General features: G+C 40.0%; 1 protein-coding gene across 1 annotated transcript; it reads right to left on the bottom strand.

Annotated features, from left to right (window-relative positions):
- Positions 1-488: 488 nt before the first annotated feature.
- Positions 489-24,216, bottom strand: ctdspla (CTD (carboxy-terminal domain, RNA polymerase II, polypeptide A) small phosphatase-like a). The gene is made up of 7 exons (XM_072450884.1): positions 23,801-24,216; positions 10,723-10,889; positions 6,925-7,026; positions 3,831-3,887; positions 2,892-2,984; positions 2,632-2,817; positions 489-1,304 (listed from the first exon to the last, which is right to left on the bottom strand). Exons 1-7 carry the CDS (start codon positions 23,874-23,876, stop codon positions 1,179-1,181), a joined length of 807 nt encoding a protein of 268 aa, XP_072306985.1. The 5' UTR covers positions 23,877-24,216; the 3' UTR covers positions 489-1,178.
- Positions 24,217-27,746: the final 3,530 nt, after the last annotated feature.

Raw genomic sequence — 27,746 nt, 5'->3', positions numbered from 1 at the left:
AGCTTTATCTTGGCCCAGATTGCAGGCTCAATCTTTTATCTTACCAACAGTTAAATGTGATATAGATTTAAGGAATTCATTGACCTCTTGTAATTCATTCTAAATAGGGAAAGCCAACGTTTATCTCTTACATTTGTTTATTAATTCATAGATAAAAATGGGAAATTGCAGTGAAAATATTCTAACATTTTCTGATCATACAATTCACTTTTTTCTCCCCAGCTGGTTTAAGCACACTGTTCGAATAAATGTACCATGTTCTGGCTAATTTCAAGGTCCAGTCGCTTGCACAAACACTTTAGGTCTTTTTTAAAGCTGTTTGGTTAAACATAGAAGATATTGCATGGAAAGATCTTCAGACAAATCAGTTAAAATTATGTATTCTATGTATTGATTTTATTTTCCCTGATCTTTCACAAAAAGAAGTGTATTCAAATGAAAAACTCACAAAATCAACACAACACCATCCATGACGCAGTGAAACGTGACAGTGTGCAAAAATGCAACTTTAATCATGTTGTACAGTACAACTTTGACAGCATCCGTTACACCCAACACCCTTCGCCCCAATAAATAGAATATTATATAACCTAAACTAGTCAATATACTTTTCTCTGGACATTTTCTGTTGGACAATAAGCTCATCACATTTAATTATTTCATGTTTTATAAAGAATTTACAATAACTTCGCCAGCCACAGATCACATTGAATCGAGAACCTTTTTTGGTCCAGATTAAAAAGACAAGATCCAGATCTGTTTTATTGTCCATTTTGTGTAGATTGATGATCTTTTTTGTAGAGTAGATTACAGCATACAAAATGTGCACCCCATTCAAATCAGCTCAGTAAAGAAGGCACTTTTTTCTGTAAAAGGAAAAAATAAATAAATAAGTCACAGTTATTTGGACCTAAAGGTTAGACGGGAAACACCAGCCTGCATAGCACAGCTCAACACAAAAGAAACGGACTAAAGCAAAACAATGAAACGTGAGACTGATTGTTCTTGGTAACTAAAATAATCTCGGGTAGTATTGTAAAACGTCCTGTGTTAGAAAAGTTCTTAGAAACATATACTATACATACAGTAAGTAATATTTGCGTGGAAGTTCTGTACAGAAGCTCGTCGGACACGTGTCGTCAGACTTGGAGTTCAAAAGGAAGTTTGTTGTCCGTTTGCTACCTGTTCCTCAGACTTTGTAATGAACTATAAACGTCCTCTTCTTTACTTAGACCCTCGAACAGTGGAATAAGGTCCAGGAGCTCCGTGTCCGTCATGTCATCAAACCACGACTGCACCGGGACCTAGAAAACGCACAATGAGGTCTCATTATTTGGATAAAGAGGAAAAGTGTCATTCATGGCACCACTCATAGTTGTACAATTTGAATAATTCATCCGAAATGAATTAAGGGGAAAAGATGAGTGGCAGAAATCTAATAAAATGAACAATGCCCCAGGCTCAAAGCTCTTTATGAATTTAAAGTGAAACGTTTTCACAAAATATTAGATTCTACCTGGAGTGTAATTAGTGTCATTTTCAAATAATATGTTTTGAAGACTGAACTAACATTAAGTTCTGGATCTCATTAAAAACTCCAAATGCAAATTATGTGGATGAAGCGATAAAGAGACAATTGCACTGAAGTACTGAACTATTTACACTATTTAAATATATCATGTATCTATATATTTAACGTATTTATTTTAAATATTTTTGCTTTGAATCAACATAAAATAATTCAATAAATATGCATTATTTGAGGCTTTGAAGCTCTAAGAATAGTTTAAAGGAGATATATTATGTGTATTATTGAACTGTAATACAATCATTTTATATTTTGTTAACTGTAAACCGCAATTTTGATGTAAAATGGCTTTGTAATAGAAACGAGTCCATTTACTTCACTGCAACAAGCAGCATATTGTAATTTACATATTTTTATTGTTGAAAAGTGGCTCTGTGACATTTAAGAACCAGCACAAATCACTCAGAGTCTTAATTTTTCAAATAGAGCCTCAGTTGCAGGATAATACATTACTCAAACGTGGAGGAATCAAAATACAACTCTGAGGATACTAATGATGTGGAAACAATGTTAAATTCTATTAAAGTTTATTTTGCATAATATGTCACCTTTAATTAAGTTAATAAAACTAAGGCATGAGCAAAAATCAGTATTGTACAGAGAACACAGGGAGGCATTTAAAATGTATTGTAGTAAAAGTACTCTTAGGTCTATAAAACACAACAAAACAGAGAAATCAAACCATTTCTAGTGTCACTACGTCACAACTATTACTACTTTTATTTATTTTTTTACATATACTTTTACCACTACTTCACTACCACTCTTGGAACAGATGCTACCTTTTCCACTGTGACGAGAGCGTGTTACCAGCTTTGCAGCAAGGACAAAAAATACTTTTCTTTAGGGAAATAATGTAAATGTAAAAAAAAACCCTTTAAAATACATATTCCTCAAAATGCACATGAATAAATACACTACGATTCCCTGTCATGTTATTCATCGACTACTGCGAACATAGGATTACTCATTCTCTACTCAAACGAATCATATTTATTTATATACAGTAGCATTTTGGTATTTTGAGCCTGTTCTTGACTTACGGCGTTCTCCGGGTGGAATATGTACGAGGCAGGTGAGTTGTCTACGATGATGACTTTGCTGAGCTCTCGGCCCAGACGGCTGAGGTCTTTGACATAGTTCCCTCGGTGGAAAACACAGGATTCCCTGAAGAGGCGGGCACGGAACACACCCCATTGGTCCAGCAGGTCGGCCACGGGGTCGGCGTACTAAAGCAAGGCAGACGGTCTGTAAATAATGCTGCACGGAAGAGGCGAGGTGCGAGAGAGAGAGGAACACAAACCTTGGCTAAGCTGGCGGTGAAGAGCACACATTCAAACAGCTCTCCCATCTTCTGCAAAAACTCGTCCACGTGCGGTCGCTTCAGAACATACACCTGAAGAGCAAGAACAACCCATCACTTTGTTTAAAGAGCGATTCAATATACAAACCGTATAATGAAATGTAGCTGTGCAGTGTTACAGATGACAGGTTGGCCATTTCTGAATGTTAATTATGCTGCTTGTACTTATTTTTCTCTCGCTGCGCGCAGAGAATCAATAGGCAATGGATTAGTGGTGGGCGAAATTGACAAATAGGAATAGCTTGATGGATTTTTAGTTCTTTTCTGTGAGATTTTCAGACAAACATTTGTAGAGATTCGTAGGATTATCTGACAAATGTGAAATATCTGTAAAAAATTATCACAAAAGTGCAGAAATATCACCTTATAACGTAACCTTTTTCATTTTTGTTTTAAACCAGCTCTTTTTGTAGCATCTCTTACTATAAACGATCAAATCTAAATTAAAATGATGCATAACTTCAAAACAACATTCACAATATCAGCTTTCCATATATTGCCTATCTCGACAATAAATACAGCTGAATTTTCTAGTTTCATTGACATAATTGTAAAGGGACAGTATTTGTAAGTCTTTACTGCAACCTATTAGTTAATAATGTCTTAATTTCAAGGGTAAAACACTGAAAAATCCACAAAGAATAAAATGATGTTATTAATGAATCTGTTGACAGTCACTGACACCAAGTGCAAGTAATCAAGAACAGGCCACACAGTACATACACAGCCTATCCTGGATTACTTGAACCCGGTCACAGCTACAGACATCTTCAAAATGTGCTCTCCTGAAAAAAAAATCAAACCTTGAAAGGCCTTTTCACATTTCCAGAGCCAAACACACAATAAAGCACTTCTATTGTTCTACAGTCCTTCCAATACCTGATGAACAGTGCCATCAATCTCCACAGGAACGATGAAGTCTGCGTTGCTGATGGGCTGCGAAGGACAAAACGGAGAAAGGAAAGATTTACTCTTACAGTGCAGCTCAGGTGATGTGCAGGTACTATCAAAAGGCCCGGGGCAGACTATGGATGTGTTATGAGCGCCGTGGTTCCTCCAGGCTCCAGTTCTAGCTTCACAGCGTTAAATAAAAACCTGGCAAGACTCGAGGGAGACGCCAGCAGCCGAATGACAGACGAAGCAGAAGCACAGCAGCGCCGAGTTAGGCTTTTGTCATCTTTAAGGAGATAAGGGAAATGAACGGAGCAGCCGAGAGCAGGATGAAAGGGGCAGGTGGGTGGTAGAGGTGACATGTCGGGATGGGAAAAAAAGAAGTAATGCGGGTGCCAGAGAAACTAAGGTCGAATTTGATGATAAAACTTACAGCTGTTGCAAAAGCCGAGTGAATCGATGGGACAAATACATTAAGAAGGACATTTCAGAAAATATGAACTTTACACAACAATTCTGCATCAACAGTGGCATATTGTTTCTTCATATTTACCTGTAGGATTGATTTTTAAAAAGCATTTTCCAGGTTGACACAGGTTTTGTTCAATTTATTTGTCATTCACAGTTCGCATTTGCTGTTTATTTCACATAAACGAACAATAGACATAAGTTACAAAACACAAGTTGCACCGAGAAACATTTTAACATTGTGAAATAAGCAAAAAATATTTAAAAAACAATGTGTAAAGTGCTAGATCAAAGTAACCCTAACCCTAAGTGTATTGTTCTGGCTTGTGACTGGTTGAAGGAAGAAGATTTTTGCATGAAGTGGCCAATACACCACATTTTGTACAGGTTTTTATAATTTTAACTACATTTAATCTACTTGCAGACTCCATTTTGATGTATTTGGGAACAACAATAAGCGTTTAGTTCAGTGCTATCCAGCAGAGGGGGTGTATGCCATAGGAATACTCCACACTCCCTCTGGTCCATGCATCGTCTCCCACAGTTCTGTACATTTGCATTCGCCCTCATTACCCCGGACTGTCTCGAAACGCACTGGAAACGGGACAATCCACGACAATCTTTGCCCAACAGAACAACATTGTGATCGGACTCGTGCACATCGAGAGCAGGAGAGTCACAGATGGAGGAGGACGAATCGCTCCATCATCCGAAGACGGAGCGTAGAGCAGCTGTTTGGAAAGGGCTCGGATATGGATGGAGATGGAGATGGAGATGGAGGAGCGAGGGGGAAATGAGCTGTGTGCGTGAGAGAGAGAGGGAGGAAAAACACAAAAGGAGCAAAGGAGTAAACCGTGATGAAGGATGCGTGCTGTTCTGAGGTTTGGAGTTGTGCTGGTGGGGACGGTTTCATTTGCCGGTTCACATTTCCCCCCGTTTTTAAATGTATATAAATAGAACAGAAAAGAACACAGAAGAACACGACACAGAGCGAGCGAGGGGAATAATAATAAAAACAGCTGTCTACACGACATCGACACAAATTAACACGCCTGTCACTCACAAACACCAATACTTGATTTCATATGTTCACCCGTAATTGCATTTCTCGCTCGCATTTCGTGTAAAGCTTGTCACAGCACAGATTTCCCCGTCCCAGTGCTATTATTACCGTACATAGTGTTGTTTATAGCCACTTTAACAGAATCTGCAGCTAATCCTTCAGGCTCTGGGTTGATCCTCTCATCCATATCGCAGAGACAGAGCATAGGATGTCATGCGTTATGTAATGCTGCTATTTTCTGCCCGTGCATCTGTGCAATGTGCGACATGATCCCGCTCTGATTTAGTTGTTTGCAGACTTTTCCCCCTGTTGAACAGCTACATATTTGAAGATCTCCCAGGGTTGGCGGGGAAGTGAAATGGCAGCGTATGGATTTATCTCTTTCTCCCTTTCACGACTCAATATTTAGAGATAATTAGACCTGCATGGTTTAGTCCGGATGCAGTCTTGGTTCAGTCCTGAATATTACTCCTGCTGTGGTCCTCAATGTTCCTGGCTCTCCGTATCACACTGCTTAGTATCCTGTCTCTTGATTTAGAATTAGATTAGATCTGATTTAATCCCGCTTTAAACCTGTTTTAGTCCTGATTCAGACCGGTACAAAGCAACATATTCTAAGATTAAAAACGCTGTGCGCGCTCGTTCAAAGAAGGAATGCAGTTGTCGGGTGAGTTTGAGACGTGCCAAACTCTTTCCTTTCAGAGTACATAGCAATTCATGATTTCTGTGAATTTCACCCGCGGTCATTTGAGGCCTCGGAGTCCATGGGACGCGCCCTTGTGCTTGCGGTCTCGTCCCGCCGCCATGGAACTTGCAAAGGGTGGGTCCCAATCAGCATGTGTACATTTTTCATTCCTCATGCCCTTCCCATTGCAAACCAGGAATGTTTCTGCACTGCTTGGAGTTAACTCTTCAAATGCCTTACGTAAGTGTTAGACAGGACGAGACTATACAGCTTTAGTTCAGTTTGGTGCAGTTTTCTGACTTTTCTATTTACACTACAGACAGACAGACAAGCAGGAGGTAATAAGGTCTAGGATGGGAAAGCGGATCAGTTCATTGTATTATTAAGCAGAATTTGATCCTAAAACGAAGTTAAACGTTTAAGAGATTTCCAAAGTTGTCTGCATTTCTTGGGCGCTCACTAATTGGTTGCTTACGCTCGTTTATTCAATTTCTGGCCAGAACTTGTGGTGCAAAGACGAATGTAAGTAGAAGAATTTGAGATACAAGAAAAAGTATTGCTCAGGTAGATAAACCAGGTATTGCTCAAGTATCGATACCAAGTCTTAAGCTCTGTTTGGATGCATTAAAATCCAATAAACTCAGAAGGATCTTAAAACCACTTTTTGCTTTCTTCTGCCCTGTTTCACCTGATATACAAAAGCCTACAGCGCATTCTTGAGCTGTTTGCTTCATGCTGTCATCGCATTCAGTACAAAGAATAGCATCTTGGGCATTACTTCTGTGTAATCCTATTAGCCCCACAGAGCCAGGCAAAACATGACACAAAAAGAGCAGACAGTGTAAGCTTGTGTTAGTGTGAAATACCTTAAAGGAGGAGTGCACCAGAGTCTCGTCCAGGTCGATCACCACACAGTTCTTGCCATAGTCTGCTATACTGACCTCAGGGAGAAGGAACTTGGCTGGAGGCTGCAAAAACAACAACAACACGCATAAGTATCAGCGTTGAGACGAGGTAACAACCAGGAGAAATGTAAAGTGCATTGGACAGTGTCAAGGATGTACCGCACGGAGTAAAGCTGCAGAATGTGTCGCAATCGAACCAAAAAAGAAACATCATGTCCTCCCTTTTTTTACGTATGTGTAAAACTGCTAACCCACATGTTTAGACACATGTTCTGCAACGCATGGGAATCTTGTGTTAGTTTTGCAGTTCCTGTTTCAGTCATGTTATTGCTCTCGGATGTGTTCCGAACTAGAGCTTTGAACAGAATGAAAACATAAAACATAAATGTCATTGCAATCAGAAAATAGTCATGATTTTTGTCTGATTATTTCAAACGTTTACTTCTATACTGTTGCAATTAACCTGAAGAGAAACTATAGACGAATATACTTAAATGTTCAAAGCCACTGTAGAGCCGACGAGTGGCTTTGCTCCAGGTTTTATCATCTCTGCATTTTTTATTACAACCTTTTTGTAAATGAATAGAGTTTGATGAAATGCACAGTCTTGGAATCTAGTCACAGACGTCTCCATAAAGATGATTGTTTATCCAATACAAACAAAGCAGTTATTAGACTGTCTCCAGTTCGATTACAGGTTTAATCTTTTTACGATTTTGAAATGGAGGCATTGCAGTTAGTTAAAGTATTGAAAACCCCGCTGCTCCTTCTTGCACGACATTATGTTGTCAAAGATCTACGGCTCGCGGGTCAGAAGGAGACTCGCTCGTCCTTGGTCCTCAGCCTAATGTCCTGAGTTTACAGGCTGGCGCTGGGCAGATGGAGAGACCATGGGAAGCACACAAACATGCCCACACTGTATGCCCACTGCCCATGTGAAGTGATAGACGGGCGATGTTAAATATAGGCCTAAAGTGTAATGGAGGGGCATCTGTGTTCACAAAGAGAAACAGCAAGACCATGTAACGCCGAGTATCTCTCAAGACTTTTCACTAGTGATGTTTAGATTATGTCATATTAATCTAGTCTATACTCCAAAAAAGTGTGTCATTTCATAATCTATAACACACTGTGAATGAAAGGGAAGGATTTCAAAAAACAAAAATCAGATGGTGTGGTTTTTAATGCTTTTGTGGCATTCCCCCCCCCACAAAAACAAAAAACGCCCTGACAATAACATACATGCCTAATACAGCAAGCACACGAGAGGCCGCGTGAGGTGAATTACAAGGACTTTGCCGTGGCTTCAGTATACGTGCACTTTTTTCCAGCCAGCCAAGGGTAGGTCCTTGGTTGACAGTATTTATCATGCGTTGTGGTGGAACTGCCGGGGGTACAAGTCCCTGGGAGCAAGGACACTGAGCGACTCCCTGCTACGAGCGTGATGGATGAGATTTACACAGAGAGAGAGACCCTGCGGTGCTTTGGCATTTACAGAACACTTGCGAGGTAATCAAAAAAAAGGCTAGTTACGATGTCAAAACCCAGGTGGACACTCTTGGGCTTCAACATAAAGGTCATGTCTTGAGATCAAACTCAACAAGATTTTCAGGATCAGCTTAACCTGCTTTTGATCGGGCCACATTTGAGTAATAAAACTGGAAAAAGCTACATTTCTCTATATTATAGAGAGAGGTAATAGAACATGCTTGCCTTAAAGCTGAGGTACCTGACTTTTTCAGTACATTTTGTTCTTACCGCCTGAGTTTCACTTCAACGTCGGAAAAATGCTAATCCTAAATCCTAATATTAATGCATGTGAATATGAAAGGGTTTGTGGGAAATGGGAGCAAGTTAGACAGATTTAAAAAACATCCTTCCTCCTTTTGCAAAGTGAAAATCAAGTATCCTAGATTAGCTTTTCTGGAGATATAAAACAGCCCTGTTCTCCGACAATAAAAAAACATTTCTAGGGAGGCTAAATTAAACGGTTGGCTATGAAAGGAGTATAGCTTCTTTCGGGGCAAGACAGAAAACAATAGAGAAAGACCAACAAAATGAAAGACTGAGAGTGCCACGACAGAAACACAAAAACAGCGAGAGAAAGAAAAACATCAATATTTGAATCAGCGTAGAAGGAGAGAGAAGAGTGGAGGACACACACACACACACACTCACACACACACTGGAGCCGGTCAAAAACAAACAAGGCTGCCATAGTAACAAATATGGCGGGCCAGCAATCCTGCAACATTACACTGTGCAGCGAGGGAGGCACCCAGGCCGGTCCAGCTCCAAAACCAGCACAAGCGCTCGCTCTTACAAGGCTTTTTATGGCCAGGTTCGCCAGGTTCACTTTGAATTATTGCCATTTGTTGAGAAGAGGTTCGCAATGGGTCAGGACAGGCCACATGTGTAACTCCTCAACTGAGCGTGAAGAGTGGCACAGTTTTTAGTTTGTGCATGACTACAATGGGTGGGTTTTTGTGTTTGAACCTATGCTTTATTTACATTATGTTTTGTTAGAAATGATCAAGAAAAAACAAACAAAACAGTGAAATGAATGTAAAATTAAACCAAATGCCAGCAGTTCTACACAAATTTGACCCAAACGAAGTCTAAACCAGGACTACATTTGGTCAGAACCTACACAAACACAGTGAATAGTAGTGGTTTGTTTGTTGTCGATGGCATGACTTTTGCTCATTGCTTTGACTGAACATGTGGCTCTCATTCAGCGTCTCTGCGGGTGTGATTCTGAGCGTGAGTTCGGAGCGCGTCGGTCGATATCGAAGAATGCAAGATGGGAAAGGAGCCCATATTTTCGAGCAGTGGATGGTAAACAACCTCCGGGGTTCAACAGGTTTGAGGCAGCTGGAAAAATGTGTAGAGAGAAAGAGAAGGGAGTGAGAGCGAGAGAGAGAGAGAGAGAGAGAGGGGAGGTGAAAGGGAGCGAGGAGCTTTAGACCCAGGGAGAACTTCAGTGGGCTCATTGTAACAACACCAATCAAACGTTACTGGATCTCTCGCCTCAAACTCGGATTTCTACCTTTTAAATATTTACAAAATCCCACAAGCATTTTTTCCCTGTGGTTGTACATGGTATGTTAGCACAGTATGTGTGGCTAAAGAAACTTGGAATTATTTAAATCATTTTGGGGACAAATATCCATCTTAAAACTGTACCATATTTTTTACTGTCCAAAAAATGTGGAAAACAAAACTATAGCTCAGCTTAAACTCTTTACAACAGGGTTTTTCCCCCATTTTTCAAATACATGGCACAAATACAGGTAGGCCTACAGCATCTTTAAGTTTTAGCAAGACTAAACAAAGACAAGTAGACCGGGAGTCCCTAAAGGTTCGGCATTTTGTTCCGGCTTAGCTTAGCTTTTTTTCATGGTAAATGTTTCTTTTTGACAAAATATATTATTTCACTTATACGGTTATGGTTAGGAAGGAATAGTACTTTTAGGGAGTCTCCGATTAGACTCCCCAAACCAAGCCTGAACCAGACTAAAAGACTAGATAAGACATGAACTAGGACTAAACCTCAACTATCTACTGCTCATCCAAGACACAAAACTCAAATGTTAGAACTACAACATCTCTGAAGACACTGTAAAGTCTTGATATGTGTTTATATCCTTGCTGCGCTGCATAGATGGATGTTGTCACCATCCGTAGATCCAGTGATAAATGTGTGTTGTGTTGTGCAGCTCTGGTTTGGATCCGGGCCAGGTGTGACGTGAGCTTCACCTTCGGCGGACTGCCATTCTCGTCGGGGGGCGGCGGCAGCGACAGGTTCTTGTTGTTGGCAGACGGCGGGTCGGCGTGATAGTCATTGTAGTTACGGAAGCAGCAGAAGAAAGGGCTGAAGATGCTCCGGTTGCGATGCTTCTTGAGACTGCTGTTGGACTGGGACACTGCAGAAAGATCGGAAAACAAAAAGATTAATTTGGGTAAAAAAAAGCATTGTTGACTTGTGTGTTAGCATTTCACAGCATTGTTGGGAAGTACAAGGGACAAAAATAACACTCCAAAATGCCCTGCAGGAATGCCAGTCCTCTTAAATAAACTAAGCATTCTTAAAACATAAATAAAACATTAGTCAGGCTTAAATCATGCAATATTAGACCATCAGCTGGATAAGTGTGGTCTCATTTATAAAACTGTACGTAGAATTCTTATAAAATATGTACAGACAAAATAGAAACTTCTCACTAAGCACAGTTTGCCTTCTTCCTCATCTCTGAAAGCCCAAACGTTCAGTGGGGCATGTCTCATAAACCACATTATCTGTTAGTTCTGACAACAATTTGGTCCAATTACAGAATTCTGGAATGTGGGAATAGTCTAAAATCTAAATAGAAAGTGTTGAAATGAAAACCAATCAGTAGCAGACGACCTTCTCTGTACAATATTCACATTATTCTTGACTGACAAAGCCACCACCTCGTGTGTCGCAGGACGGCTGAGTGCTCTGAGCTCAAGGGAGAACACAACATGCATACGTAACGACTGTATATAGGTCCCTGCTAAAGGCTTACATCATCCCTCTTCACTCTCTCCCAAGTGTCCTACTTTCTCTCAGATACTCTGACATAAGCATTGCGTTGAGGATTTTCATATTGGCTTTTGCTATTAGGATAAATTTAACTCCTCACAAATGTTATTTTAAATTCAGACACTTCATTTCTTCAGAGGTAATTGGGAAAGTTTCAGACTTTGAAGTGTCCTTAGGATCACTTGGGGTTTGGCATCTTGATAGGAGACTACTTTAGGATGTTCCCTAGATCTGACAGGCGGCTGGCGCTTCCTCCGCTTTGTTCTCTGTATCCTTTGTAATAAGGGTTTCTCTGCTCTGAAAAGTGTGTTAGTAATATCAAGAAGACTAAGAAGTCTTTATGCTTAAATTCACAATAATGGTGCAGCTCGGTGGCCAATCAGGCTCCATTCGTAATTCAAATTAGGCTCTGACTACTTGCTGAATGTCCTACCCTCTCTCATCCCCATTGCACGCTACAATGTCCTATCAAATAAAGCAGCTGACATTTGAGCTTCAAAAATGAAGTTGTAATAACTAATTGTTTATGTTCTTTTATTGCTTTTTTTTTACAAAATTAGTTTTACAGTTGCTGTCGAGCAAATATCGGGCAAGTCCTTGCTCACAACATCTAATAAGGTCAGGAATAATAGTTTGTTTCATCAGTGGTGGATTAGACATTGGACAGATTTTGTCACTTACGTAAGCAAAAGTATAGATTCAAGGAGCGAACAAAAGATTAAATAAAAGTATCACATTAAAACTTAAAAGTATAAAAGAACATCGGTAATAGTCAAAGTAATTCACACAGATTTTGAGATTATTAAAGTATTAAAATTGTGATCTTGATGAAGAGCTGTCCTGTTTTTTGGTCAGAAACTATTTCCCTGAATTGGAAAGTACAGATTCCTGCTCTCAAATGTACTGAAATAAAAGTGAAAATGATCCACTGTAAAATTGGTAAATGGATTTTAATAATTGAGAAACTTAAACCTACAAGTCACAGAATGATGTAGGATCTATTAAAAAAAAGCCCACAGCACGTAACACTATTGGTGACACTAAGAAAGCATAAATACACTCTGATTTGAAGTCATTTCCTCTGTATATTATATTCCACCACCTGCACTAAACAGGTGGCATTGTGTTCGCAGGCGCAGACCCAGAACTCTCTTCTTCTCTGTGGATAAACCCTGCTGTCAATCATGCACTTTGGTTTCCCCCATTTTAAGAAGTTCAGCTCCAGCTCATCGACTCCTGCAACACACCAAAAGCACCACCCTCGCTACAAAAACATGGCCTTTCAATCAACTGCCAACAAAAGCAACACTCGGCAGCATATGTTTAGGCCCACTGCGTCACCGACAAGCAATGTTTTCTACAACCAGAGACAATTTCACATAACAAGCTGCAAAGGATCAGCAGTTCTTTCACCGTCGCCGAACACAGAGTGGTACTTGCAAGTGGCCTTCTAAGAAAAGCTCCGCAGAGACATGAAGCCGGGGCAGCTCTACATTATTTACCAGTGCACTTGATTAACGCCCTTCATCTGAGCGCTGTGAAATTAGCCCTTCTCCCCCGCTCTCCCTCTACGCGGCTGTACTGTACGTTAAGTCACAGCTACAGCTCGTCAATCATAGCCGCCTCGCCCTGCCTCTCTGTCACATGTTAGGACACAAGCTAGCCAGGCCGGAAGAGGCAAAAAAACGCAGGAAATTCTCTGCATTCCTGACAGGAAGAGATAATCGCCCCATGACACGCAGCGTGCACCCATGCCATGCTCTGAGCGGGAATATGATCCGCTCTTCAGCTCGAGATGTTTGTGGAAGGCCCCTTGACCGTGCTTTGGAGTACAGAGAGTCAAAACAGAGGGACAGAAGGGGCTAATGTTTAAATATAGTGCACTGGCCCATTATGACATTTCAAGGCAAAAGCAGTATGGGATAATACAGTGGCTATACAATGCAAGGATGTAACATAGGCATAATACAGGTCATTAAACCAAAGTTAGAGCAAAGAGTGGTAAGATTAGTCCACAACTGGAAATGACAAACACATTTGCAGTGGTGGAAAGTAACAAAGTACTGTACAGAGATTTTTTAGGTGTCTGTACTTTACTTGAGTAACACACTTTTATTTTTGCTTTTACTTTTATTGTACTTCCAACTTCACTACATTTTAACTGGACTGAAAAGTAAAAAGTATGTTTCATGTGTTGAGGGGCTATTTTTGAATGTTCATGAAAACAGAAAAGTTTTGAGTTCAAGTCCGAGCTTTGGCAAACAAAAATATACAATTCACTAGAGATACTAAGAAATATATTCAATTGAATTGACCTTTGTTGAAAAAAAGATCAGCACAACTCTTATCAAAATCACCACATTTAAGAGTTTAATACTGTGTAAAATCTGTGTGAAATACTTACTCTTTACTTCACTTCTATGTGATACTTTTACTTTTACTTGAATTTTATTTATCTCCTAAATCTGAACTTTAGTAATTAAACTTCTTCCACCACTGCACATTTAGCTCATAACAGTATCAGGAGTAAATATTTAACATTGGGTCATGTAATCATTACCTACATGTTTACCAAGTCTTCATAAGCTTGTTGAACACATTTCATTGGAAAATGTAGTTCTGTTGTACCCTCAGTGAGACGAGGGTTTTAACAGACAAAAGAACTATGATCACCATTTAATGCTTTGCTCGAGAATCTTACACTCAAACTAGCATCTGAACATTAACACAGAGACATTTGGGATGTCAGGATTACTCAGTTATTTCATTATTAGTAGCTCACAAATAATAATCGGGACTATTTTAGTAGCAAAAATAAGTAACTATGACATCACTTGCTTACATCGATCAGTCATATTGGATTTTGTCTCTGTGAAAAAACACAAAAATTACCGACAAAGCCACTGAAATACTGATATAAATAGAAGCATTATACAACAAAAGTAAAACTAAAAAATAAGAGTTTTGAATCCTTTTAAAAGACTTGGGCCTGTAAAGGTGTAGTGTACTGAGCATGCGACCTAAACGGAGGAAGGAGCAGCAATAGACGGTTGAAGAATCGTAAGCGAGGCAAGATGGAGGAATGCATACGTGCTGCAACCTAACCCTCGGCCACCCTGCAGCACCCCGGTAGAGAAAGGGCTTTGTGTTCCTGTTAAGTGGCAGTTGGCTGAGCGGCTGAGCAGGTAAAAGTGCACAGTTGCTGGGGGGGCGCGTGCAGGTGAATGTGAGAACGTGCTCTTTTAATAATTCAGATGGAAAGCAGAGCTGGTTTAAAGAGCTTGACCGAGCACTTAATACACAACACATTACAAGTACGACTGCCTGAGGTCAGCGTTATTCTTCTGCACATAATGACGATCCACAGCCTGAAGTTGGTCCGGGCGGTGGGCACATTTCACAGATTATTTGCCTCCACCCTTTGCGGAGAATGGGAGCGGAGCGCATGTAAAGTAGGACCAGCTGTCTACGGCTTATGTAACTACACATGAGATAACGCTGACTTACTTGGAGGCAGATTTAAGTAACGACATAACATGCCATTGTGCAACGAAAACTGACAGGAAATGTGCCGTTCCCCCGGAGACAGAGATCTAGTGTTACGAGTCGACAACAAAAACAGTGAGTATACGGGTCTGTCCATCACACAGAGGAGAGCAGAGAGTCCATCTGGAGCACAGTGTCAGCAAAACAACTGTCAGGGAATCCCCCAAAGTCCCACAGTACTATATATATATATGTGCTCATGCCAAAACAAAGTCACATTTCTAATAAATCAGTGTCAGCACAAATTATCAGAGAAGGATTTCACAAACGCTTTCTGGGTTGTGTCATTTTGAGCATGTTTGACCAGTCAACAGATAAATGTTTAGTTTTGGCTGCAACTAACAATAATGTAGCTAATTGATGAGTCTAGGGACAATTCCTGAGACAAAAAAATGACCAAGATTAAGCTATTTGAGTGTTTTCATCAACTACAATAAAATAAGACATTTTCATGCAACTGTGAATCATAAAACGTTCTCTGCTCATGTTTTGGAACCGGTATAAACCAGTCAATGATTATTCAATTTATACATTAGTTGTTGATGATTATTTCAATAGTCGATTAGTTGCAATTAATTGATTTAACTTGCTGCAGCTCAAGTATTGAAAAGCTCATTTCTTTGGCAACGGTGCAAATTGTTCATTACTTTGAAACCCATTAATAGGGCACTACTTTACTGTACTGCAGTACTTTATCAATTCAAATTACTGCTGCTGCTCCATTTTGGGTTATGTTAAAACGTAATGTAGGCAGATACGTGTAAATAAACTTGAGCAAACACTGTTCCCAAAATTGAGCTAGGCAATATCATGAATGTTGTTTTGAAGTTATGCAAAATGTGTTAGTTATAAATAATCCTGCTGATTCAAAATGAAAATGACAAAGTTGTAAACCTGCAAAACAGGGTGTAAAGTGATATTTCTGCACTGATGAGTGTCATTTTACAGTCATTTCACATTCGGATAATGACACATTTTAGCACATGGATGGCAATCACTGGATGTGAGAAGAGAACAGCACTGACTTTGTTGATTTATAAAGCTCTCGTTGGGATTTTACTTGACTATTAGTAGGAATATCAGATCAGCGGACGCCTCAGGATCCCCCCTGACGAGTTGGAAGAAGTGTCTGGGGAGAGGGAAGTCTGGGAGTCCCTTAGACTGCTGCCCCCGCGACCCAGCCCCGGATAAGCGGAAGAAAATGAATGGATGGATGGATCAGATCAGGTTTTTGACGATTAAGGACGGTGGTGCACTCAGTTCTGCCAAATAATGTCTCTGACCCCCATCTGCCCTTGTGCCTTTATTGTTGCACCACCCTGACACCATTAGCACACACATCATAAATGTGATGAGCGAGCTTATGTAAGAGACCGCCAGCGCGCACAGGTCACAGCCAGCCAAGACGTGCTTTAGCTTTGTGGTTCCATTTATATCTTTTTTTAAATTGTGCCTTTTATTTTTCCGCATAATCAGCAAGCATTTCAGCTGATATTTACAGCTATGCCCCTTCGCACCAAACCCAAAATAAATCTTGTTGTAACACCCTGCTTGTTGCTGTGGAGGCACAATCTGTCGCAAATTATATCATCGCAATATTAGTGATGATGTAATATTCCTATCACAAGAAGAGGAGAGGGCTCTTATTTGTATTACATAAACACATTTGTGGAATCTTCAAATATTAGTTTCAAGTTTTAATCCTAATTTTAGTCACTTTTTGTTTCTGTCCTGGTCTTGGTTAAATTTTGAATCTTTTGATTTGGACTCAGTTTTACTAGAAAGCATTTAAGTTTTACAATAAGTGAACTAAATGGTATAATTTGAATTGGTATATGCTCTATCTTTTTTCCTCATATTTCCTGTAACTCCACAAATAATAGTAGAAAGACTGAAGTATTCTATTATCTGATGCCATCCATTGATATTTCAAACGTACTTTCAGTCCAAAGTAGTGTGCTCTGGCCGTGCAGCGTGTGAGGAGACTTCATCATTGTGCTGCAATCATAAATATCTATGCTTGTCACGTACAACTTTACTCTGCTCCAGCCAATCTATGTTTCAAATTCCAAAGGTACTTCCAGGAGCAGTAACCTTAAATGATCCTAGAAAATGAATTTCCATATGTGAATAGATACTGTACTGCTTGTTTTCCATAATATACTGTTTTAAAGTAAAAAGTCATGTTTACCTTACAGAGTTGCTTTTTCACTTTGACTGACAAAACACTGGAATTAAATCTAATATGTTTCTCAAATGCTCATCTTTCTAAAGTATTTTACATCATTATTTTACAATTCATACATTCATTGTAGTTTTGAAGCTTAAATAAACGTTCCAACTATTTTCCTCCATTATGCAAAGTTAAACAGCAAGTTCTACTCCAACTTCTGGATTTGTTGTGTGAACACGTTTGAACTTATGCCAGATTCAAACAGCATTGATGCTTCACATGTTGTATAATTGCAGTTCCTTATATTCCCAACACCTTCCCCTGATTGGCGTGGGTGGTCTTGATGGTGTCAGGCTGCAGGGAATGACTCTCATCAATTCGCTGCTGCTGCTGCTGCTTCTCGATATGCTCTGAAGAAGATGACAAGCATGAGGGAATTAACCAACGGAGAGCTCGGCTACAGAAATAATGAGGGAGATCTGGCTGAGGAGTTACGCAACTGCCAGCAATATAGCCCACGTTGTTTGGTGCTGTGGCACAGAAGTATTTATATCTCCTCCTCTATTCTGATCAGCGCTGACAGGCTCAAGCCCGGAGGATCAGAATGAGATGGGAAATCCAGGGGTCTTTTATTCAAGGCGTCTCCAGAGAGGGAATTGAAGAATTACACCCTATGACCCTATGTTCAGAAGGACTCCGCTACAATATAGTGAGGAAATGATAAGATAAAACATATTTGCCATTCTATACTGTCTATATACATTTAAATTCATTTGAAAGAACATGAATTTTAAAGTAAGAGTATGTATACTCCATGTAGAGTTCATGGAAGCGTCTAAACATCTATTTTGTTAGAATATTAGAGACATTCCCATGGAAACATGCAGGAGTCAAGTTTGTGAAGGTGCAAGCGTGCTCACACTGAGGACGCATGTTTTTCAGAGCAATAAAAACAACCGAAATGAAAAAACATGCTTAAATTTTGGTCTTAACAAAGAAAAAGAAAATCTAGATCGATTAAGGAATATTTTAAGTGATCTCACATTTCAGTTGTATCTTACTATTTCATTAGATAATTGAAAGCTGATGTTTTTTGTTTTTTTTTGAAGAGGAGTGGTCAGTCAGGATGGGCATCAGGCATAAAACCGCACTTCAAGCTCAGACAATGGCAATTCCTAAAGCAAAATCCCAACAGTGCCTGCTACAACAGAGACAGGATGTAGGTCACATACAATTTGTTTATGGATGTATAATGTTCTGCCTTGCTGCTGCAGTTTCCCATGACTCCTGAACACATCACGTCCTACTTCCTGACCCCAGGAGATTCACAGTTAAACAGAATTCACCTTTACTCCAGAGAGCCCCTGAAAGCCTCTTTGTGTCCCGCTACTGTTTGCCTATTCCGCTCTTGTCTTTAAAAAGGCATTATTCAGATCGAGCAGACAGAAAATCATTACGGACGCCACACGATCTCCTCAGTAGATGGGGCATACCTGTGACAAACACCAGACAGATAACAGAGCAGAATGATCATGCCACATGTGGTACGACAGGTAAAGTATAGTCCGCATTTTTAGCACCAAGCACCGACCTTGACCCTCTGCTCTCTGTGTCTCTGGAAGATTGATCTGTTTTGACGCTGTGGTGAGATATGGCTTAACGGATGTTCAATTAATCTTATCCTGGGCCAAAGCTAGAATGTGTGTGTTTTGAGTTCTTTCTGTTCTTCTTTTTGTTCTCTTTTTGTTCTCAGCTGTGAAGCATGCGGTGCCTTAATCTCATGGGACAGCGGCTTTTGGAGACTAAGAAATAGAAAGAAAACAAAATATAAAGTATGCACAGGAGGAATATGTGGATTAAAAGGTGACCACCACAAACAGTTGAACATCAGATGCCCTCCCTGACTTTTCAGTTATCCTTAGAACAGCAGCAGTGGTTTGCCAATCCTAGTGTAGGACAATCAACAATCGATATATTTCTGCCATTTTGTTTGTGAAAGATTTCATTTTTGTCTGATAATCAACCCATTTAAAGGATTGAAACCAAAACATATTGTTTTTGGGATACTCCTAATGAATTTTTGTCAATATTACAGAGCACTATTATATATGAACTTGAAAAAAAAAAAAAAAAATAGACAAATTTCTTGATCCAAAGTCTGAACTCTGCTCCAACCCACATGCTTTTACTGACAGAGGATCAGCTGAATATCAACTGAAATCCAATGAATTGCCTAATTTTGTTCTGTGTTTAAGTTGTTATTTTAAAACTATAGTCAGCACATAGGGGCACAAGTTCCCACAACCCTGTCCTGCCCCCACCTAACAGGCTTGAGAAAAGGCCAGGGCTGTGGACCCTGGAGCAGACTGACAAAAGGCTTCAGTCCGCACAGAGAGACGCTTAATTCCTGGGTGAGCCGTGGGGCACAGCTTGCGCATAACTAGTGTGACTTGGCCTGTAACTGCAGAAACAACTTCCTCTTTTCTCTAAAACGGCGTCTTGAGTGATAGCAGGAGTTGTCCCGGAGAGACACTGAGGAGGGAAGAAAGGAGTAGCCCACACATTTGGGAGGATGGATTGCAATACAGTTACATCTCACTCAGAGTGGAACACAAACCACAGGAGCACAGCCCGCCTCGTTAATGAGAGATCCCCTTTTGGATTGCAACTAGTTTAATAATAAGAGGAGCCCAGAAATACAAAATGGTTCTGTGTCATAGGAAAAATCTTCATTAGGGCTGAGGAAATAAGACAAGTGGAAAACGTTAATAGTCTATTTCCGAGTGACTTAAATATGGGGTAAAACACACTTATGCATAACGGTATTATTACTGTATTTTGTGTACAGTAATAACAATGCTACCTAAAGAGCTGATTAAAACTAGAAATAAAAAAGTGCTTTGCTAGTGTACAAGTTCATTTGCCAGCAAAACATAAGCAGGGAAACACAAGGCTAATGACACAAATATGCAATTAAAACAAACTTTATACATTTTATTGACTCTTAAGTATTTTTATAAATTAAATTGTCCTACCTACAGTATTTTCCACCCCTCTCTGCCTGCAGCCTGACCAGACGCTCCTCTGCGCAGCCCCAAAGTGTGGGGACAGAGGCCGTGCTGAGGCCACCTGCAGAATAAGAAGCTCACACTCGCCCCAGAGCAAACAAACCATAATAAGACTTTATTATTAATGCCCACTGTCAGGAATGACTGGATAAATCCCTTGAAATATGGAGAAACTAAAGTGTATTTACATTCCTAAAATGCCTCAGCTCTTTAACATTGAGTTAAAACATTCCCTTTGAAAACCCAAGGACAAGACAAAAGGCTTATGCATATTTTATGTTGCTCCACAAAATGTTGCCAATAATGTCAAATAATATTGGCCAATTTAGAGCCGCAACAAATTGGTCTCTTAGAACATGTTTATGACCTTGGAACCGGCGCAAATAGATGAATAAATAATGAATTGCTGTGATTATTCAAACTTAATTTAAATGACAAGACAAAGTAGCAGAGTTCATGGCTTAAAGAGGACTAATAAATTCTGGAGAGGTTTGTTGAAACTAATCACTTCTCAATGCTGGTGTTACACATGTAATTGTCTATTTTATTATATTGTTTATGATGCTTTGATTTGTGTTTGACTCCAGCCACAGCGCGAGGCAAGAGAAATCTGTATTATGACTAATCCGATTACAATGACGGGCTTCTCCATTGACACCTGTCTAAAGGTTAAAGACGTGTAATGTAGTATATCAAAGAAGTGCTCTTCAAAACGCTCTTAACCTTTCTTCTTACAACGCATTTCATCAGATCTGCGCGTATACAAAAGATAAACACAGCCAAATGAAAAGAGTGCAATGTCTGCTCTTCACAGAAACATATAAGAGTATTTAAACTCTTTTTTTTTGAGATACTGTCTGTTTAACATGACTGCTTCACCAGTTGCTTCCTTGGATTAGTCGCTTTTGAGAGACTATCGTAATTCTTTGCCAATATTATTCCCCTTTCATGATGGTTCAAAATATCCAGACCACATGCCCAGTTGTCTAACAAACCCCACACAACAGCAAAACAAATATTTGTATTTTCATGGTTCATAATGTTAAGCTTATGATGTGTCAATAAAAATCAATAATACTAACCACGAGCCTGTTCTCCTTTGAAGTTATCCATTTAGCATAAGGCTCTGTACAAAGATGAAACATCAGACAGCTAGTGAACTACGACTTTGTTATACTTTCTATACTAAACTAAATGCAGTGTGTGGTCAGCCCGGTTATGTTCGAGACAATGTGTGAGTTGTGTTTGATCTTAAAGCAACACACCTGCTGGTCTCCATGGAGATGTTACTTGTTTGCTTGCAATGTTCCACAGAATAGCTTTCAACTATACTAAACTATCATTTTGGCGGAGACAAGCAGATGACACGACCAGGCCACGTTACAGGTCTGATCTGTGGAGAGGCGTCACCCCTCACAGCAAGGTATTTCTTCTTTTTTTAATTATTATTACTATTAATAAATGCTAAATAGTTAGATTTAATGCCACATTGTGGAACATCCTATCTCTAAGCAGGTGCACAGTGCACCTTTAAAGAGATTAAATGTCAGATTTCACATTTTACTCAACAGGGATTTAAAATATGTGATAGAAAATAAAGTGGTAGACATTTTCAAGAATAGAATAAGAGGAACCCACAACAGCTTGATCCTGTAATTCTGCATTGCAATAATAACAATCTTGATGCTGAGGGGATTGATCTTTACATTATGTAAAGACTTGATTAAGTCTTTATATAACGTAATAAAGGTTTTTTCTCTTTAGTGTGCAGATGTTTATAGTGCATTCAAGACTATGCTGAATACAATATTTGAGTAGACAAGGTCTACCAACAAGCGTAGACATTTTACAAGCCACTGTACTCAATATCTGAAGATCAAAACATACTTGAAAGGTCTAAAACATGCTAAACATGCTAAAAGTCAAGTATCTATTTTGGCATGAACAGAAAGAACATGATTGAATAAACATTGATTGACTTCTTTTTTCAGTGCAATATGTAAATATACATGTTAAACTTCAAAAAATGTAAATGTGTTGTGATATTGTTGTCTTGTCCAACACCTAATCTAGATCTGATGTGTTGGAAAGTGAGTTACTTCTATTGTTTGTTTTCATCCCAAGGCAGCTGTCAGTTCAGTCATTATTTAAAAAACCCATAAATTGAGAGTGAAGTTCCTAAGACACTCCATTACTTCTAACCATAATGCCATATCTCAACAGGTCACTGGAAGACTCAGTGTCAATGGGAGTCGGGATGCCCAACAGAGGGTGATGCACCAAGGTGACCTTTAACACGACACAGTCTGTGGGAGTGCTGTCTGTGTGGCCTTCAAGGACCCTCTGGCAGTGCAAGGGAAGCCTTGCTGAGCGGGAGCTCACAGTACAGTTTGTGCACTGGAGGTCCATCCATCCATCCATCCATTTTCTACCGCTTGTTCCCTTTCGGGGTCGCGGGTGACTGGAGCCTATCCCAGTGACTTCGGGCCTTAGGCGGGGTACATCCTGGACAGTGGCCAACTCGTCACAGGCACTGGAGGTCCACTCAGTGTTAATCAGGACTGAAAAGCCCCGACACATGGAGAGGATCTGTCACTAGTGTCAGCAAAGGTGAAGTGGTAACGCTTTGAAAAACACTGAAAATGTGCTCTCAGTCAGGCCCTAATCTGAGTAACAGCTGCTGTTTCAGTGTGTGAGAAATGGCACCTATTACAGGCAGCAGTGGAGTATTGGAGTTGCACAATATTGGTATACTGAATCATTATTGATATATTGAGTCACAGTTGATGATTCCCAATACACGTATTGATTTAGTATAGGTTAATCAATGACATGGTACCAGCAAACAAGCTAAAAACTATTCAAGTCAATCACATCTAACACGTCTGTATTTAGCTTGTTTAAAACGTACAACACATTTAGTCTGGTATGATAAACACTGAGATGAACCCAAACCAACAGAATCCTGCATCCATGTATTATATCAGAGTAATCCTCCAGTCCTGACCTATGTTCTCCAAAATGAGTATGGTCTTCCATTACAGTGAGGCTGTTGAGTACAGCTCTGATATGTGCCTGTTGTGGCACATATCAGGAGCATATTTAAAGAGTCACTGGTGTAAATGGTGATGGGGATGTCGCCAGAAGAAGGGGCTGCTCCCGCCCCCTGTAGTAAACCCCGTGCAGTCCACGGATGACAAATTCCATTCTCCGCGGATGAGTAATAACATCATTATAAATGGAGGTAGCTGTGTGGTGTTGCCTTGTATGGACCCTAGAACCAATTATAGTAATGAGGATCAAATAAAAAATGATTTTGTACGTAACGTAGACAGACAGCCTGTGCTTGTACTTTATGTGAACAATGGAGGTCTTCCCACTAAAACCGTATCAGATCCTCTGAGCTCAGAGCCAACTGTGCAGCACAAACAAGCCCCAGCCACAAACATCTGGATGGAAACGCGTCGCTTTGGCATGTCTTACCTTTATCTGGGCTGGAAGAATTGCTCTCCTCCTCTTTCGGATTTGCAACCTGTGTTATTATGGACGTGTTGTCCATGGAAACGAGAGGGTCTGCACCTTCGGCTACACACCGTGTTTGAACATCACCAGTACGGTCCCCTGGCTGCGCACACGTACACAGCGTCCGTGGTTTGCACCATTAAAATCCCATTTTAGTCGAAGCGGACGGTCCCATTTCCTTGGAGCTTACAAACAACAAGAAATCTGAGTGACACGGATCGGCCACAGCGCGTCCAACATTTGAGATGTCAGTCCGAGAGTGAGGAGCAGGAGGCAAACAAAGCGTCATTCCCGCGTACGAGCTGTGTGTGTCCGCTGTGGCTGTTGCAGGCAAAGCCCCCGCCTTCTGCTGCTCCCGCTACTGTACCACTGCTGCTCCACAATATCAGCTGCGCGATACGATACGGTCACAATTACGCACCGTTACGCACGCACGCACCGGGGATGGCGACCGCGCGCCCTCCTGCCAGAGCCCCAACTATATGATCTTATCTTATTGTACTCTGACTGCACACTGCACACTGCACACTGCACACTGCACACTGCACACTGCACACTATACACTATACACTATACACTATACACTATACTATACACTGCACACTGCACACTGCACACTATACACTACACACTATACACTACACACTACACACTATACACTGCACACTACACACTATACACTATACTATACACTACACACTGCACACTATACACTACACACTACACACTGCACATTGCACACTATACACTATACTATACACTACACACTGCACACTATACACTACACACTACACACTGCACATTGCACACTATACACTATACTATACACTACACACTGCACACTATACACTATACACTGCACACTACACACTACACATTATACACTGCACACTACACACTACACAGTATACACTGCACACTACACACTACACACTATACACTGCACACTACACACTACACATTATACACTGCACACTACACACTACACACTACACACTACACACTGCACACTATACACTATACACTATACTATACACTACACACTTCACACTACACACTGCACACTATACACTATACTATACACTACACACTACACACTGCACACTACACACTACACACTGCAAACTATACACTACACACTACACACTGCACACTATACACTACACACTACACACTACACACTATACACTATACACTACACACTACACACTGCACACTACACACTGCACACTATACACTATACACTATACTATACACTACACACTGCACACTATACACTACACACTACACACTGCACACTACACACTGCAAACTATACACTACACACTACACACTACACACTGCACACTATACACTACACACTATACACTACACACTGCACACTACACACTATACACTATACACTGCACACTATACACTATACTATACACTACACACTACACACTGCACACTACACACTACACACTGCACACTGCACACTACACAATACACACTACACACTACACACTACACACTACACACTACACACTATATACTATACACTATACACTATACACTACACACTACATACTGCACACTACACACTGCAAACTATACACTACACACTACATATTACACACTACACACTGCACACTATACACTACACACTACATATTACACACTACACACTGCACACTGCACACTACACACTACATATTACACACTACACACTGCACACTATGCACTACACACTATACACTACACACTATACACTGCACACTGCACACTATACACTATACACTACACACTGCACACTGCACACTACACACTGCACACTGCACACTGCACACTGCACACTGCACACTGCACACTATACATGCAGTGGTTATTCAGATGTTTTTTTTTTTTTTTTTACTAAAACTATTTTCATCAATTTACGCAAATTGAATGGCAATTGAAACCATGCACGCGATTGCATAACATGGGGAATGCACATGATCAAACTGTATCCTGACGTATGTAGCCTAAGTCTTCTGGTCTTCACACAGTCTATCAATAGACCTGTTGTCTGTGACATTAGACCCAACTGTAGGAAAGATGAAGGCCGAAATTACAGAATAGCCTATAGGCATGCATTAAATCTGTGGCATTTTATTGTGGCATAGGATGAACAGTTTTTGCACATTTATGTCAATTGTACAGTAATCCACAATTTGAATGAAGAATAGCAGTTGAATCAGAAAACATTTATTGCCATTGTCATTGAACAAAAGTTGCAAACAGAAAAATATAAACTAATATAATAATAATAATAAAAGGTAGAGCATGTAGAGCAAATAGAGCATGCATAAATTAAGAATTACTACTGAAATACTGATAAAATAAAAATAAACTTCTAACTATTTACACAAAAATATACAGATGTTCGAAAATAGTGCAAAAAGTGAACAGTGCAATGAATGGTAGGTATTAAGTGTTCATAAGTCTGATGGCAGAGGAAACGAGCCACCTATAGCCTACTATAATATGACCTACAAAGAATTCAAGGGAGCATTTTAATCCTCAGATGACCCGAGCCAGATAAAGCTGTTTTCTGGTTGTTTGCCAGTGGTGACTGAATGTTTGTACACCTTAGCTGTCAGTCTGAAGGGGCTGAGACCCCGAATGACCTCACCTGAGAGTCCAGTGCACTGTGCCAAACCACATTTTAAACCCTTAGTTTCAGTTGATGTCAATGTGGACCATTCTTCCCATCCACTACTATTTACAATAATCTATATTTGCACAGTTGACACCACAACACAGGTAGTGTCTCTGAACCACTTCCCACAATCACAATCTCTTCTGGGCTCTTAACCGGCACTATCAGGTTGCACTGTCAGAGCTGCAAGGCCATTTGAAATGTGATAAGACTGGGACTGCACTGGTTACTCCACATGAGAAAAGAACAGAGAAGGTGGATATAAATAGGTGGGTAATATAAATTCTTAAACTTTACTATTGAATGTTTTATACTAGGCCCAATTTCCATTGAAAAATGTTAGTATTTGAAGCTATAGCACCGTGGACCCACACTTCAATTTTACACATCCTTACCCACAACCAGTCAAAATCTGCTGATGATTTATTGAATATCCTAATTCTAGCTATATTAACTTGAAGACTCAGCTCAGGCCATAACATAATTCAAATAATAAGCTATAAAGAATAAGCTAGTAGGGCTCTGCGAGTTTTCTGAATGCAGTGTGGGTGTAGTTAGGCAAAGAGCTTGAGTCGCTGCATGGGTCCCTTTCTCTGAGGTCCCTCAAGCAGCAGTGCATTCAAGGTCCCCTGGACATCCACAAAGAAACAGTGGGGCCAGTAAGGGGACACATGAGGTGGTGCATTCAAGGCATTTTAATTAAAAGTCAAAGCAGTTAAGTTTGTATTTTAAATGTTGTGTCAAACTATAAAAAGACACATTGCAAATAATAAAACACTGTACCTCCTTTCTTCCCTTGAATTCACATCATAGACTGTCTATAATGGTTCACATAGGTCTACTTTATATCTAACTCTATAAGATTTAATTCGTATACTACTACTACTACTACTACTACTACTACTACTACTACTACTACTACTACTACTACTACTACTACTACTACTACTGGACCAACTAAGTTGAAAAATTGGTTTGCACATGTTGCCACCTAGTGGACAAGTCATTAACTGCACCTAAGTATTTGGTTGGTGGTGTAAAAGCGCTTGAGAAGAAGAATAAAGTCTATTTGATCAGAGGTTGTATAAGGTTATGAATACACTGTCCAAACAAATCAAACATATTAAATTAAAGTGTTTAGTGTATGTGTTTAGCAGATGTGTGCCTGTGTTATTACCAAATAAATCGAAAGTGCGAGTGCAAAGCGGAAGTCGCATTTTCCATCTG

Source organism: Eucyclogobius newberryi, unplaced genomic scaffold (assembly GCF_026437365.1).
Source record: "Eucyclogobius newberryi isolate DKJ021-1_F unplaced genomic scaffold, fEucNew1.0.hap1 SCAF_18, whole genome shotgun sequence".
NCBI lineage: Eukaryota > Metazoa > Chordata > Actinopteri > Gobiiformes > Gobiidae > Eucyclogobius > Eucyclogobius newberryi.
The sequence above is the reverse complement of the archived record's forward strand: the minus strand, read 5'-3'. Positions and strand labels throughout refer to the sequence as shown.

What these genes read in the sequence shown, in the direction of transcription:
- ctdspla (XM_072450884.1), bottom strand. Translation starts at nt 23,876, where the DNA reads ATGGACAACACGTCCATAATAACACAGGTTGCAAATCCGAAAGAGGAG. An exon ending in TGGTGCACTCCTCCTTTAAG is followed by an intron (nt 3,888 to 6,924) that starts GTATTTCACACT and finishes TGTCCTTCGCAG; the next exon opens with CCCATCAGCAACGCAGACTT. An exon ending in TTGATGGCACTGTTCATCAG is followed by an intron (nt 2,985 to 3,830) that starts GTATTGGAAGGA and finishes CTTGCTCTTCAG; the next exon opens with GTGTATGTTCTGAAGCGACC.